Below are 14779 nucleotides of genomic sequence, written 5' to 3'. Positions count from 1 at the left end.
TTTTAGTTTTTGAAGGCTTTACCATTCTGATATGCTTTACATACTCCCCAGCGTTTATGATTCTGTATTTCATATAATATTCAACCAAACCTGGCCTCGAAATCATCAATGCCACCTTCCACCCCAGCCCACTCTGCAACAATGCTTATCATATGGAATCCTTTTCATACAGAACCTAGTTGTAAACCCAAACCATTCAGTTCTTATTTTGAGGCAACCGTACTTACAGTAGCTCACAAGAATGCCTTCCGAGAAATCAAGGTCGGGATACATTTCAGAATTTTTTCTGTCAACGTTCACTCTCTCCCTCATCAAGAGTAAATATTTCATATCGCTTTCCTAGATTCACATCTTTCCAATAAGGAGTGCAATGTCTTATTTTGCTATATATGTGTGTATACACCAAACTTTGGTATTTTATTGGGCCTTATTTGTTCTTACAACCACCAGGTAGCTCGGCAGTGTCTGTCATGACAATTGACATGACACGACACGACATACGATGAACGTCACACTCGCGCTTGCTGGCATTCTCCCTAGGAGAGCGCCGTATACGTCGAACGAAACGAATCATGAAATAATCTAGAAATGGTAACCACTACGTAATATTGTGTCGAGGACATTTCCTTGGGAGACATCAGTTTTTGTATTTTCATGACCTTACTGGTTCTGTTGTTTAGCTCTGACAATAATTATAATTTGAATTTAAAAAATATGATTCCAACCGACCAATCAAGAAAATATTTATCAGAAGTAGTGACATTTTAGCATGCCTTTCCAAAAATTGCCGTATGGTGGCGCTCTACTTCCTGCCTTTGTGTACCTTGGGGGTATACATGGTATAGGTTACTTGGTTAATCCATGGATGTATTTATACGTCAAAGGAACGTGCGATATCCTCCTCACTAATACACCCATGGTTAATCATAGAGCACTGCTGCTTTCCTTGATATCTGAACAATACGAAAAACATCCCTGATTTACACTTCTCAGTACAGAATACAGAGGTGATGATAACCCCAATTTGAGCGAGGGCGTTGTATTCTCAATTTTCTGTTTGCATGCTATCAGTGCAATGGCCTGTAGTGTTGTCTCATATCTTTTCTTTACCGTTCCATTGTGATGCTATTGTATAGTCATAAAGTAAACACAAGACTTTGACCCCGAGTAGAGGACACGTCCAATCGCATACCTAGTATATGCACTGCATACGCTACAAAGGGAGACCATAAAAACACGTTTTGCAGTCCGATCGAGTTGTAAAGGTAGGAATAGTTATCGTACGGTTGTAAATCGTAGTTACGGGGAGTAATTTCTATTCATGCCACCATACGTTATATCATAAAAGGATTTGTATACTGGAGACGAAACATTTTCAGGGATATACCCCGCCATGGCCAACCGAAAATTCCCTTTGGTATATGAGTATAGTGATTCCTGTCAAGAATATTTACAAAAATAGTTGCAAGTCAGAAAGAAATGCTGACGATTATTACATACATACAGGTGTACACTTACAATTACATATATTCTTGTTGACGTTTAGTAAGGATGATGTGTAACAAATCGGTACACAAACGGTGCATTGAACTTTGATTTGCTAGCGACAATGATAATTCTAATTGACATGCCACGACCGGTGATGAGACGTATTGTTTGTGTTTCGACCACGTAATAGCAAAAGTAGTTTACTCATGAAAGTATGTTATATTGTAGTTGCCGTTTCTATGGGGTGCGATATGGGTCATGACGTCACTTCCTGTATACTTCCGGGTTTCGATAGGCAATACGATTTGCAGCTGTGTTATAATCAACTTGTTTAGTATACTTTTTAGTAACGATTGAATTGATTGTTATGATTATAAATGACTAGCTGTCACTTATAGACAATGGTTGTCTTGTACCCTGTTACGGTACCTGTGACGCAATTGAGGGTGTTTCGCATTATCATCCTGGTGTTAAATCTGATAAAGGTCCGAATACATTTAGAAAATAATAACAGTTTGACTAGATAACAGATGCAAGTCCGACCCGAATTACTGTCATTCTTTCATTCATTCTGTTTTTTAACCACCATTGTGTATCGGTTTACCCAACCCTATAAATGGGAAACTGGTAGGATAACAATGTTATGTGACGTATTGAATGCGCTATTGCAGTAGTGATTTAACCACCTTGGCAGTTATATTAAGAAAGTGTGAACGGTTGTACTATTTTAGGTCCGTGCCAATTAGGGCTAAGTATTCATTTTGATAATCATTGTATACCAGGCTTCACAAATTTATTATCGTAATGTAAGTATGTTAGCTGATAAATAAATGTAATTGTATCGGCTGATAATGTAAATATGTTGGCTAATATTGTAAGTATGTCGGCTGATAATGTAAGTGTGTTGGATAATATTGTAAATACATATGTCGACTAATATCGTAAGTATATCGACTGATAATGTAAGTATGTTGGCTAATATTGTAAGTATGTTGGCTGATAATATAAGTATGCCGGTTATCTACGTTAACTGTCTATCATATATCACATGGTTATGTGACGTGGCCCAACACTCCAACCATTTCGTTGCAAAACACATACGATATAAACCAATGCTATTCAACTATAAATATTCCGCCAATTGCTCAATCTTTCGTATTGCCATGTATCATTTATTGTATCCATCAAATGCCGTCAACCTTTTCTGCATACATTATGTAGATGAGTGGTAAACCTGATGAAGGAAAGAAAAAGCCAGGTTTCAAATTGGACGTTGAGAAAACAAGGGGCTTCGAGGTTCGAGACGATGATGTATTCTTGATAACGTATGCAAAATCAGGTATTCATCTCTTTTTAAAAAAAAAATTGTATCCCACTTTTTCGTTGATGTTAAACAGTAAGTTGTGATGAAGTAACACAGCATGAGAGTTGACTAGACTGATTGACTAAATCTCAATTCATAGCAGGAAGTATATGGTTTATACACTTTTGCCAAAGTTATTACTATCAAACCAGGGTGACTTTAGTTTTAAATTTGAGCTATGATTTTAATATATCACAACTTTTTTTGTCTAAAATTATAAATTACGGGCACTGATAGCGCCCAATATGAAATGATAAATGTTAACTTATCTCACTGTGAACACAAATCAACATCTTATATTCATTGCGGCCAATTGGATGAAACAAAGACGAGTCGAGTCAAACTCAGAACTGTTTATTTGCCTTTACAGTGCGATACAACGAAAATCATAAACCCCGAAACAAGACGTCGCCTGGCTCGACAACAATCTCACTAACGAATATTGCTACAGTTTTTGGTCTGGCTAGACAAATATCTCTTTGATGTTGTAAATCTATCTTCTTGTCTGGCTCGACGAAAAACTAATTAATATTTCCACATACATGTTATAATTATCGTCCGGCACGACAAGATTCTGAACTGAATTACTGTAACAAATGATACATTTTAGTCAATTTTATCTCAAATATATCAAAGAACGCGCCAATCAGGAACGTATAAATTTGATCTCCTGAGATAATGGTAGCTCATGCAATGAAAGTGTAACAATATTGGTAAAGATGTTTGTCACGCCAGACGATTGACGAAACGCTGTTGGTAAGATTTTTGTCAAGCGAGACGATAAAATGTAGCAATGTTAAGGATATTTTTGTCAAGCCAGGCAACGTTTCACTATACGAAAAGTCAAATTTACCCACCTAGGCCTTTACCCTACCTGTGACCCACCTAACTACCATCTCTGTCACGGGGTAGTACGAGACGCAGTACCATTTTTGACTGTCTACGACCTCCAGTTGAGAGATAACCGGGGGTAAATTAAGTCAAAGGTGGAACTTCGTCTCATACTCCACATCCTCTGCCCAAGATTTACCCCAGTGGAAAGACATGGTCAAATGTGACTTTTCATGTAGTGTTTTGTTTCAGGGCTTATGATTTTCGTTGTAGAATGTAATATTTCATATACACGCTATCAGTACCTGTAATTTGTATTTAAAAAATCGTTGCGCCAGGTGTAAAAAAAAGCGCACCACCGAATTGAAACTATAGTCTTAAGAGGTTTGATAATAATTTATGAATCAAAATATGTCTTTTCTTCCTTTGAAATGACTAATTACTAGTTTATCCATGTTGGTCTATTTCAAGTTAGGATTGTTTTGAAAAAAAAATTATTTTTTGTTATTTGTTTCTTTACGTGTATCTATCTTTATATTTTTGTTATTTGTTTCTTTACGTGTATCTATCTTTATATTGTTGTTATTTGTTTCTTTATACTCATTACTTATTTTTTCAGGAACAACGTGGTTCAAAGAGATTCTGTCGTTGGTTTTAAATGGCGGTGACGTTGATTCGATCAAAGATATTCCACCAGACGTCAGAGCTCCTTACCTGGAATTCATTCTATCTGTAGACACGAATCCCATCCTGAGAAAAATCAACGAAGGACATATGGTGCCCCCTGATTTCGACTTGGACAAAATGACATCTCCTCGCCTGTTGACAACTCACCTAAACTACGATGAACTCCCCAAACAACTGGCGACGAAGAAACCCAAGGTTATAGGTCAATCAGTTATCAGTTATATTATAGGTCAGAGGTCATAGGTCGAATTCGTCTCATTCTTATTATAACTGTACGATGCGTGTACCTTTTGATATCAATCAGAATTATACAATATTATTGTTTTACACCGACAATATATGCGGGCTTGAGGGCAGTAGATAAGCGATTATTAAACTCTATTACTTACAGAACTTACTAAATAAAAATACTACCAAACATGAAAGACTATAGACTTTCAATTATGGGGCACGTTTTTTTTACATATCACACAATGAACGTTCTATGTTCAAAATTAAACAAACAAAATACAAGCACTGATAACGTGCACGCAAATGAAATGTTTCAATTTATCTAACAGTGAACAGAAATAAACGCAGTTTTGTGCTTGAATCTTCCTTGTTTCAACCAACAGTGATGTTGATTTCAGTTCACAGAGAGATAAAGTGTAACATTTATATGCCTTCGTTCAATCAATCTGTATTTTGTTGTACGTAATTCGTTACAAAAAAAGCTTGTGTCAGACGTAAGAAAAAAACGTAGTGCGTAATTGAAACTCTATAGTTACTCTAGTTTGGTAGTACCAGTTACACATTCAAATCTAATGTTTGTTTTTTTTAAATCTAAAATCTTAACATCCCAGAATTTGAGTGGTAAATAATTTATACATTGTCTTTATGTTCGCTTTTATATTCATTTTAAATATCAACAGATTGTCTATGTAGCCAGAAATCCGAAAGACATGCTAGTTTCGTTTCATAACTTTGCCAAGGTTATGCCGTCTGTAGCTGGGAAAAAGTATGACTTGTTTGATGAGTTTTTGGATGATTTTTATGACGGTAAACTTGAGGGTAAGTCTACCGTTTGTATTCTATTGAGTGCCTTCTGTTGGCGTTAAAATGACACAGTGTTTAAAAACATTAATTCTATTGACATCAGGTGTAAAACAAGTCAAATGTGTTTGTCATAACCCGACTAACTTTATATTTCTTCAAAGACGGGAAAAAAATATTTTTAAAAATCGACGCCCTCTACAGCAGGAATAGGAAAAATCACAGAGTCACTAATTGTAAGATGGCGACCCCACTAGCACCTATAAGAGCAATAATGACCATTGATTGCTAAAAAGTAATGAAAAGAAATTATTCAAAGTTAAAACTTTCCTTCTGACTTTAGTTGTCATTTCTAAGTCGTTCAGACTGTTAAAGCACGACTATGAATTGAAAGTATCACTAACATGTACACATACACTTATTTATTTTACTGTTTTGTATATATAGTCTAGTCCCTAATAACGGTATCGTTACGATTTATACCAGTCCTCCACTCACGTATAGTCAAAGTCGTTACTCTAGAAGTCCTGAGATGCATGAGATGCAATTTAAAATCCATCCACAGCCACCCACATAGTTATTAACATCATGTCTTCATTAAATCAATCACAAAATTCTAACCAATAACACAGTCCCTCATAAAGTTAGTGTTTATTGGGGCAGTTGCGTAATGTAAAAAAATATGGTATATTTATTTGTCAGTCAGGATGCTACTTATACACTGTTTACTTCACTATAACAGTTGGGGTTCACTGATTGAATGAACGACTTGTTGTGCTGATTGAGGGACTTTAACCAGACGTGCTTTAGTTAGAGACCACGTTGGCATCCAGAATAACTCTTTAACCGACCAACCAACCATCATTTCTATGGTGTGACAATAAAAAAAAGATAGAGTTAACTAGCAAGTGCAACAAAGTGAAAGTAATAAATAAAAACAACAAGTGATGAATAACAAACTACTAGGCTTCCATTAGTTGATGAGGTCATTTTGACAGATACTATTTTCCATCCAGTAGCTATGTTGACATATCATCAGTTGGACTCAGGCTTCAAAAAAAGTCACAAACCCCAAAATCGAATTGCACAGATCATGCTGGGATGATTGCAAGTTCATTTCTTCGAAATTTGAGAATTATTGTGTATAAAGTATTGGATTTATCTTATTCCAGGAATTCATGGTTGGCATACGCATGTGCTCCACTGGTGGGAACGCAGACACGAGGATAATGTAATCTTCTTAAAATATGAAGACGTGAAGCAGGTACGACGTACCGATATACCACAGGGAAAAGGACGAATGCATTTTTCTCTCGATTTTCGGATTTCTAATATCATATTCTTATTTTCGCTATATTTCAAATAAAGTACATTGCTAATCATAGAACAAACTCACGAGCTATTTGCCCAATTAACACACTACGCAGTGGGTGTAAACATGCACTGATCTGACCTAACAGAAGTACACGGATTAGCAATCTACTAATTAATGCAAAGTTGGTAAACTCTGATAAGACAGTGATATATAATGGTATGAAATAGGAAAAACAGCGAGAGGAAACAATGGTTATGATGGCAATATTTAAAACATTATTTGAAATATAGAGAAAATAAGAAAATAATATTAGAAATCCGGAAAATCGCGAGAACAAAATTAGTTATTCGTCCTTTTCCCTGTGGATATACATAGTAGCAAGACGACGAAATGTCAACAGTATTTACCTATTACCTATTATCTGTAACTTTATAGTCTTCGGTGGTTGCCTCGTTTTCATTTTAAAATATCGTTTATTCTTGTATTCTGACCAGCTACTGGTAACTAATAGCTTTCAAAAGGTATTCAAAAATTGCAAGATAATTATGGAAATTTTTTTGTAAAAAAAATCGGAAATGCAGCATATTCGCTTACCATGTTAAATGTATTGTTGTTACTAACCAGGTTTTTAGTGTGTTATGTGAACATACTTTTCATCGACTATAGCCGGTAATAAGGAGTTAGTTTCATATTGTGACAGTGGGTACAACAAACAAAAAACACCACATTTCGCCTTCCAACATTTGATAAATTAGTGCACAAAAGTGCATTTAACTGTGAATTTATAGAAGACTGTTGTTGGGGTCAAGGTTGAAAGGTCATTAATTACGGTCACTTTCCACAAATTTGAGTTGTATTGAATTTGATAGTAAGTATTACTATATGCTACAGGATTTCAACGGAACTATACGAAAATTGGCGGACTTCCTAGGGGTAGACTTAGATGGAGAAGCAACCCAACGTGTTGCCGACCACTGTAGCATTGAGAGTATGAAGAAAAACCCTCAGGCTCAGAAAGCTCACTTTATGGAAAAGTTTGGAATCGACCAACAATCCTCACCATTCGTAAGGAAGGGTATGTCTAAAAAAAAGAAGATGTATATACACTCTATTATTTTTTAAAAATAACCCTGGACCATTTATGAATCTGGTCGCTATCATCTTTCCCCATTGTACTTTCATTGTTAAAGTGGCCATATGGATGAGAATTTGGTATTTATTTTGGATTTTTATTTGATAAAACAGCTTCACCATTTTTTATCTACTTGAAAAAGTAATGCAAAAGAACATACAAATGTATACCAAGTCCATGTTCATAACTCAATACATTTTTGTACATTGTAAAAAGATACACAAAGTGTAAAAAGTTTGTTATTGTACATACAATAACAAACATTTTACACATTGTTTAATGTTTTGCCGTTTATTGAGATGTGAACATGGACTCGGTATATGTTATGCCACATTACTTTTTCAAGTAGAAAAACATTTATGGCCACTTTAATATTTGAGGGCATCAAATCATCGATTGTAGTCAGTGATAGTATAATATGCTAATGATGTACAAAGTCCTTTTTACTTTAAAGGGAAACAACACTCCGGGAAATAAAGGTATTTTCACAAACTTTGGATCCTGGAGAGTAATGATTTCTCCTAAGAGTTTACTTCCTTCACATAAATAGTCATGAATATTCAGTGTGCATTTAATGAATAATCATGTCTGCTAAAAGACCCCATCATTCAATGGTGTTTCACTGAATTAACGATAGAGGTTTTAAAAAATAACTTTTGTGTTTCTTGGCAACTGAGCGAAATTTATGAGTTGTGAAATCATAAAATGACTGTCCAGCACCAAACGTTTATGAAAATATTTGTATTTCCTAAACCAGGGTTCCCCTTTAATGTAGGGTGGTATCAACGAATCAAATTTTATAGAAAAGTCCACATGGTGATTAAGGTTTTGACGTCAGTTAGGGAGTCTCAGGTCTGCTTCTACTAGTAAACTTCAATTAAATACCTTCGTCACGTGACAAAAATCTTACATATATTGCCTATTCCTAAATACCATGTACTTACTACATTGATCGTTACCAAATTATCCTGAGTAATGTTGAGGTCACGTTGTACTACCAAACCAGAGTTATTATAGAGATTCAATTGTATGGCGCGATGTTGTTTTTTGTTGTGTGTGTGGGGGGGGGGGGTGCACAATATTTTTTGTTACAAATTACATAAAACAAAATACGGAATCTGATAGCGTGCAAGCATGATACATTTGATTCTAAGCCATGGTCGGGTCGAACGTTGTTGTATCATTGCGAACTAAAAGCAACATCGATATCACTATCAAGTGTTTGTTTGTGTTCACATTGGGATATAATTTAGTAAAATTTCATGAGCTATATGAGCTACCTGTGTCTGTATTTTGTCTCGGTAATTCGATTCGTAACTGAAACATGAAGTGAGAAGTAAAACATCATACTGACTAATTGAAACTCAGACTCTATAGTATTTCTGGCTTGGTAGTATATATAAGAATATCTTAAACACGAAGGACAGATAACAATATTAGTTGGGTTTTTTTTATTAAGCCACGATCTCACATCAAAGTGTTCGATTTCCCATCTTACATAATTAGAAGGCAAACTATTAATTTGTTTGTTTTTTCTTTTTGTAGGAAAAGTTGGTGGTTGGAAAGATATATTCACTGTTGCCCAAAATGAGCGTTTTGATCAACTTTATGAAGAGTGGATGAAAGGGAGTGATCTAGAATTTACTTTTGAACTGTAACCGTTTTACGATGATCAGATAACTGAAAGTCAATTTTTTGGCACATATAATCCCACAGAAATACATAGAAATGATCCAAACTGAATATTGAGTACTGACAAAAAAGGGGCTTGTCTGGTATGATGGTTGATTGTGTATATAGCCGTCAGTGACCTCAATTTGCTTTGCATGTAGGGGCGCTATTCGCATACCACCATAAAAATCCTTAATTAGTAGAGTAAACGTGTTGATATCTCCCCCATATTAAGCCATGTCAGATATACATTACATTGAAACGCAAATTTGAGAATTTTGAAAAAGTCTACCCTTGTAAAATGTTATAAACTAGGTGTAGGCCCCCGGTGTAGTCTAGCTGTTAAACCCACGGGTCGTTCCGCTTACTTTAAATTGACACAAAGCTCAAGGGGCTACTGAGCGGCTGACACTACACCCACACAAAGGTACTGTTATCACCTTTCTGCTTTATTCTGCAACCTTCCAAAATGCTGATACGTATTTTTAATAAAAGACTATTGTGGACCAGTGCTTGAATAATATATTAAGTGTGGTATTTGCCCACAAACCTAAAGAAAAAACCTACCGAGCTCGTCCTAATTGGTAAACTAAACGTTAAAACACTATCACCGCCACCGCCACCACCATCACAATAACAACAATGATTGTACTACACAATAATAAATTCAGTAAATTAGCGAAAACATTAAACTTGAAGACGAGTACTTGGTCAACATCATCACTAGAGGGCCCCCTTCAAATGCGTTGACGTCAGAAAAGATGCAGTTGACCTGTAAAAGACGAACGGTTTGTCATATCATACACTTGTTAGAGGGCTCTATACAACAAAGTAAAACCTTGACATGACATCCTTTGACTTGCTACGTTTTATCGCAACACAAATACTTATTAGTCGGATTTAGCAACTGGAAATTCAGAAACTGTTGATATTATACAAACGATATCATACATGTAATAACAGCATTTTTGTCAAACCTTATCCTCATATGTAGACATGATTAATATATCAATAATAGATGTTCCCAATAGGGAACTTGCAAACTCGCCATGTTGAATATTGCATCATGGGAAATGTGATAATAAATACTAATCAATTAACATTGTAAACAATAATGTTACATTGTTTGTAACCACAAATAATCAATTCATAGTCACCCTGACCATTGTGGGAGGTTAATTTTATCAGTAGCTCCAGATTAGGTATTACAATAACCACAGATAATCCCATAGTCCTTTGCTTTTGGATTGCAAGTTCCCTATAATACCTATTCATAGACCTACCTACCATTTAGAAGTAATGAATATTGGTTTTTCATATAATTATTGAGATGTGTACGAACACTGACCAAGTGACTTACTTTGTACTTTAAGGTGGGAAAAATAAATATATATTCATTCCCCTTTCAATACGCGCTTGTCATTTCCGACAACTGCTGCTACATTCGATTGTTGCAAATACATCTGTAAGCTTTGTATCGAACGATATATCGTGTGTATCGGAAAGATAGGGAAAGTTAATTAAGCAGATTATAAGTATATGTTATTTGCCAAATACCGTTCCATATCTTGCTGCGAGAGGTAATTTTTCCGGTAATAACGGAGAGCCGGAGGCGAGCCGTTATACCGGAAAAATTAACTCGAGCAGCAAGATGTGGAACAGTATTTGGCAAATAACATACTTATACGTCACCTGCGACGATGAATTCATTTTTGAATGTCTAAAAATGCTGTTTCATTTTAAATAAAATCACTTCCGCGTCATACCTTCACATTTCATGCAACTAAGTAAGACATAGTATATTACAACATAAATTACCTGTGAAATTCTAAAGTAGGTTTATTGCCGTTTTCAACGTTAATTCCAGTGAAAATAAAATATTCTACACTACTTTCTGCTCGATGGACATTCCCATGAGACAAGATATTGAAGCCAGTGACTGGTTTCAGCATGTATGTGATACAGGTCAATCTTTGCATGGCAATCGCGTATATGGCTCATATGCACATTTTGCGCTTGTATGGCAATGTATATGTATTTTAAAACAATGAGCAATGTGCAGCTTGTCCTCTGTCACATGACATATTCGCAAACAGCCAAGCTATACAAGATGTCATTAGGATTTATTTGGCATGTGGAACACACGAACAGTTTAGCTAAATATGAGCCTTAGTTTGAAGGGATGTGTGTTGTAGACTTTGTTTGAAATAGTGCAGAGTGCATTGTACAAGAATGTTATCTTCTCACTGTACGGTAACAAGTACAATCCAGGTAGGTCATAAAATGAGTCAACGTGAAATGTGCCCCCCCCCCGACGGGTTTCTAAAATATGACCCCCCCCCCTGGACAGGTTTCTTAAACATGGCCCTCCTCCCAACCCCCAGCCCCTGGTTTCCCCCCCCCCCGGCCCACCCCACTCGTAATTACTGAAGGCTCCCTAAACAATTTGCCACTGTTTGTAACCCCAAATCTAATAATCTTTGAAAACCGGTCGCTCAGAAACTTGCAAGCGCGTTCTCCTTACTATCACTAGTGCTTCTGATGACGACATCACTCCAATGACAAATACACAGTCCTTTGTTTGTATCTGAGCCCGGTCGACTCGGATTGAAATGGCTATTAACCGGTGGACGGTGGTGACTGTCCAGTCCCCTGTACCCGTGTATTTGGTTTGGAGGTGTCTCATGTGAAGCGAACACTTACACAAAACTTTCAAGCAAACTTTACATTATGTTTAGAGACTTTTTGACTACTAGAACTTGATTCTACTCGCCTTTTCCTCGTTGGTTATCTTTCAAGCGGTGGTGTCTATTGAAATGTGTATACTAATTCGCCAACGTTGTCTTCAATGATCCAGAGTGCCTGTCTTACCAAAACGCTTACGGCACGTCGGATATAAATCTTGTAGTGGTAATAAAGAGCCGATATAAGCCTGTAATTCCTTTTGATGCCGAATAATATATGTGTCGTTTGCGGTTGAATTTACAAAGGGACCGACACTTTACAACTCTCGGTATGTACAGTGGATGATTTATCACGAGTGTCGATATGTAGGTGGACACGTGACCAGGTCAACACCCATTCGGCTAACTACAAAATGGTCACCATACAGTACAAATGCAGGATGTGGGTGTCCATAGTTATAGTGTACGTGGAATTACTAACAGAACTACGCCACTGTGGAGGGTTGGTATGTTACATTGTATTGTAAATTGTCTTTAACATGATCAGCATACGGTATACTCAGTTAAAATATATACATATATTCCAGTGAATGCATGAATGACTATCGATTGATTGATTGATTGACTGATCGATCGATCGATCGATTGATTGATTGATTGATTGATTGATTGATTGATCGATCGGTTGAGTGAGTGAGTGAGTGAGTGAGTGGACGACGTGTGATTGATTGATCGATCGAAAGTATTGAGAGCTATTTTTTTTTACATGAATCAATATATCAATTAACCAACTTGGTGATTGATTGATCGAGAGAAGGGGGGAAGGGATCGATGGATTGATAGGCTGACTGGTTGGTTGGTTGGTTGGTTGGTTGGTTGGTTGGTTGGTTGGTTGGTTACGTGACTGACTGACTCAGGCTGCCCGGTCGGTTGAATGACTTGCCTAACCAATGACCAATGACCGACAAAAACTAGTATAGTTTCAAGCCATCACTTGACTTGATATGTATGCCACAAATCGAAACAGATTACGTCACTGCGCAGTATGATGTGCGTACGTACGTACACGATATGCATATATAGTTTACGTAAACGCTAAATTTTAAACTTTAAAAAAAATAATCATGAACTGCGCTCTGATCTGGTTCGCTACTTCGGGCTTACTTCTCATGTTAGTTGCCGAGCTTCTGTATGTTTGCAGCACGAGTACAGACCAATGGTTCGAGATCCCAAACTTTTCTCAGACAGAAGGTCTGTGGCAAGTATGTAAATTGATCGGTCGCGTCGGCCAACGGTGTTTTAAGATTGATGAACAGGAAAATGAAGGTACGGAAAAGTTATTTAGCTTTCTGGCGCTTCATGTGGACCATAGATCTTGGAAGGGACTTTATTTTTTTTCTGTGAATTTCAGTTTTGAGACTAGCCAAGCATCCTATGTCATTATTGATAACCTGATATGTAAAATATTTGGAAAATGATGTGGAATAAGTATATACTATTAATTTAATGGTCTGGCTGGCGAGAATGAGCAATCACTTGACTCCTAGCGCACGGGCGTTTATCTTATTAGTCTAGAGTGTTTTCAGTTTTGGTTTTAAAAAAATTCTACGTTCCACCGTTTTATTTCACAATTGCTCACACATACACGTGTAAACGCATTCCTGACATGTGTTGCATTTCCTCTTTTCCATCATTCCAATGTGGCGGGGGGAGGGGGGGGGGAGTCCGCCATACTTTACGAATATCCTGACTGTTATCTCTTGAATTCCCCTAGCCCATCTCTGAAAATGAGATCCATTATAACTTTATGTTTATTTCCGCACAGTGTTTCGCCATGATCACATCCCAACCATCCGTACGTTCATGTTGTCTGTGACAATACTTGGATTGGCTTGCATTCTTCTCTGCATCCAAGTATTATTTCGTACAAGAAAGCTGGACGATCCAAAATTATTGATAGCTGGATGTGTGGCCTTTGCAACAGGTAAAGTGTATTACAGAGCCTTTATGGGTGATTTATAAGGGTTTACTCATATTAGATAAATTTGCCTACAGACACTGTAGTTATAGTACTGTCACTTTTGACAATTTTTCTCGTACTGGTTATTGCTCTGTTTGATATACAATACTCGAAATCATCACGTGACCGATATCAATATAACTGACAGTCTTAGCATATTGTAAATATATGTCTATACCTTAAAGTTGGTGCAATGAAATAATATTTTACGCCAATTTGTATCCATTAATATATGAAATTTAACGGCGTTAACTGTCTTTTCTAACAGACAGTTTCCGTCCGTCGTATCATGTCATATCAAATCCATGCCATTTTATACACGACTCGCGAACTACCTTGCACAATATACTATTTCACGCGAAATACATCCGTGTGATCGTCATATGGACATCGTAAATACAGCAGAACACTTTAATGCGATATATATGTCAATTCTTACAAGATCAAAGGCTCCACTTAGTAATTATAATAGTCGGTATTTACCGCACCAAACGAGAATATACGTGATTTTGATTGGAAATCTCGGATAACACTCTCGTACGGTATTAATATTATA

The 14779-nt window shown here is 36.5% G+C and overlaps 1 protein-coding gene across 1 annotated transcript; it reads left to right on the top strand.

Annotated features, from left to right (window-relative positions):
• Window positions 1–1161: 1161 nt before the first annotated feature.
• Window positions 1162–11083, top strand: LOC144437620 (amine sulfotransferase-like). Its single transcript, XM_078126601.1, has 7 exons — window positions 1162–1265; window positions 2710–2827; window positions 4302–4564; window positions 5281–5419; window positions 6574–6665; window positions 7608–7791; window positions 9394–11083. The coding sequence occupies exons 2-7, from the start codon at window positions 2710–2712 to the stop codon at window positions 9504–9506; spliced, it is 909 nt and encodes a 302-aa protein (XP_077982727.1). The 5' UTR covers window positions 1162–1265; the 3' UTR covers window positions 9507–11083.
• The last annotated feature ends 3696 nt before the right edge of the window (window positions 11084–14779 follow it).

This window comes from Glandiceps talaboti, chromosome 7 (genome assembly GCF_964340395.1).
Source record: "Glandiceps talaboti chromosome 7, keGlaTala1.1, whole genome shotgun sequence".
In the NCBI taxonomy this organism is placed as follows: Eukaryota; Metazoa; Hemichordata; class Enteropneusta; family Spengelidae; genus Glandiceps; species Glandiceps talaboti.
Note: the sequence above shows the minus strand (reverse complement) of the source record. Positions and strands in the feature narration are given on the sequence as shown.

What these genes read in the sequence shown, in the direction of transcription:
- LOC144437620 (XM_078126601.1), top strand. Translation starts at nt 2,710, where the DNA reads ATGAGTGGTAAACCTGATGAAGGAAAGAAAAAGCCAGGTTTCAAATTG. An exon ending in GATAACGTATGCAAAATCAG is followed by an intron (nt 2,828 to 4,301) that starts GTATTCATCTCT and finishes TTATTTTTTCAG; the next exon opens with GAACAACGTGGTTCAAAGAG. An exon ending in TTATGACGGTAAACTTGAGG is followed by an intron (nt 5,420 to 6,573) that starts GTAAGTCTACCG and finishes ATCTTATTCCAG; the next exon opens with GAATTCATGGTTGGCATACG.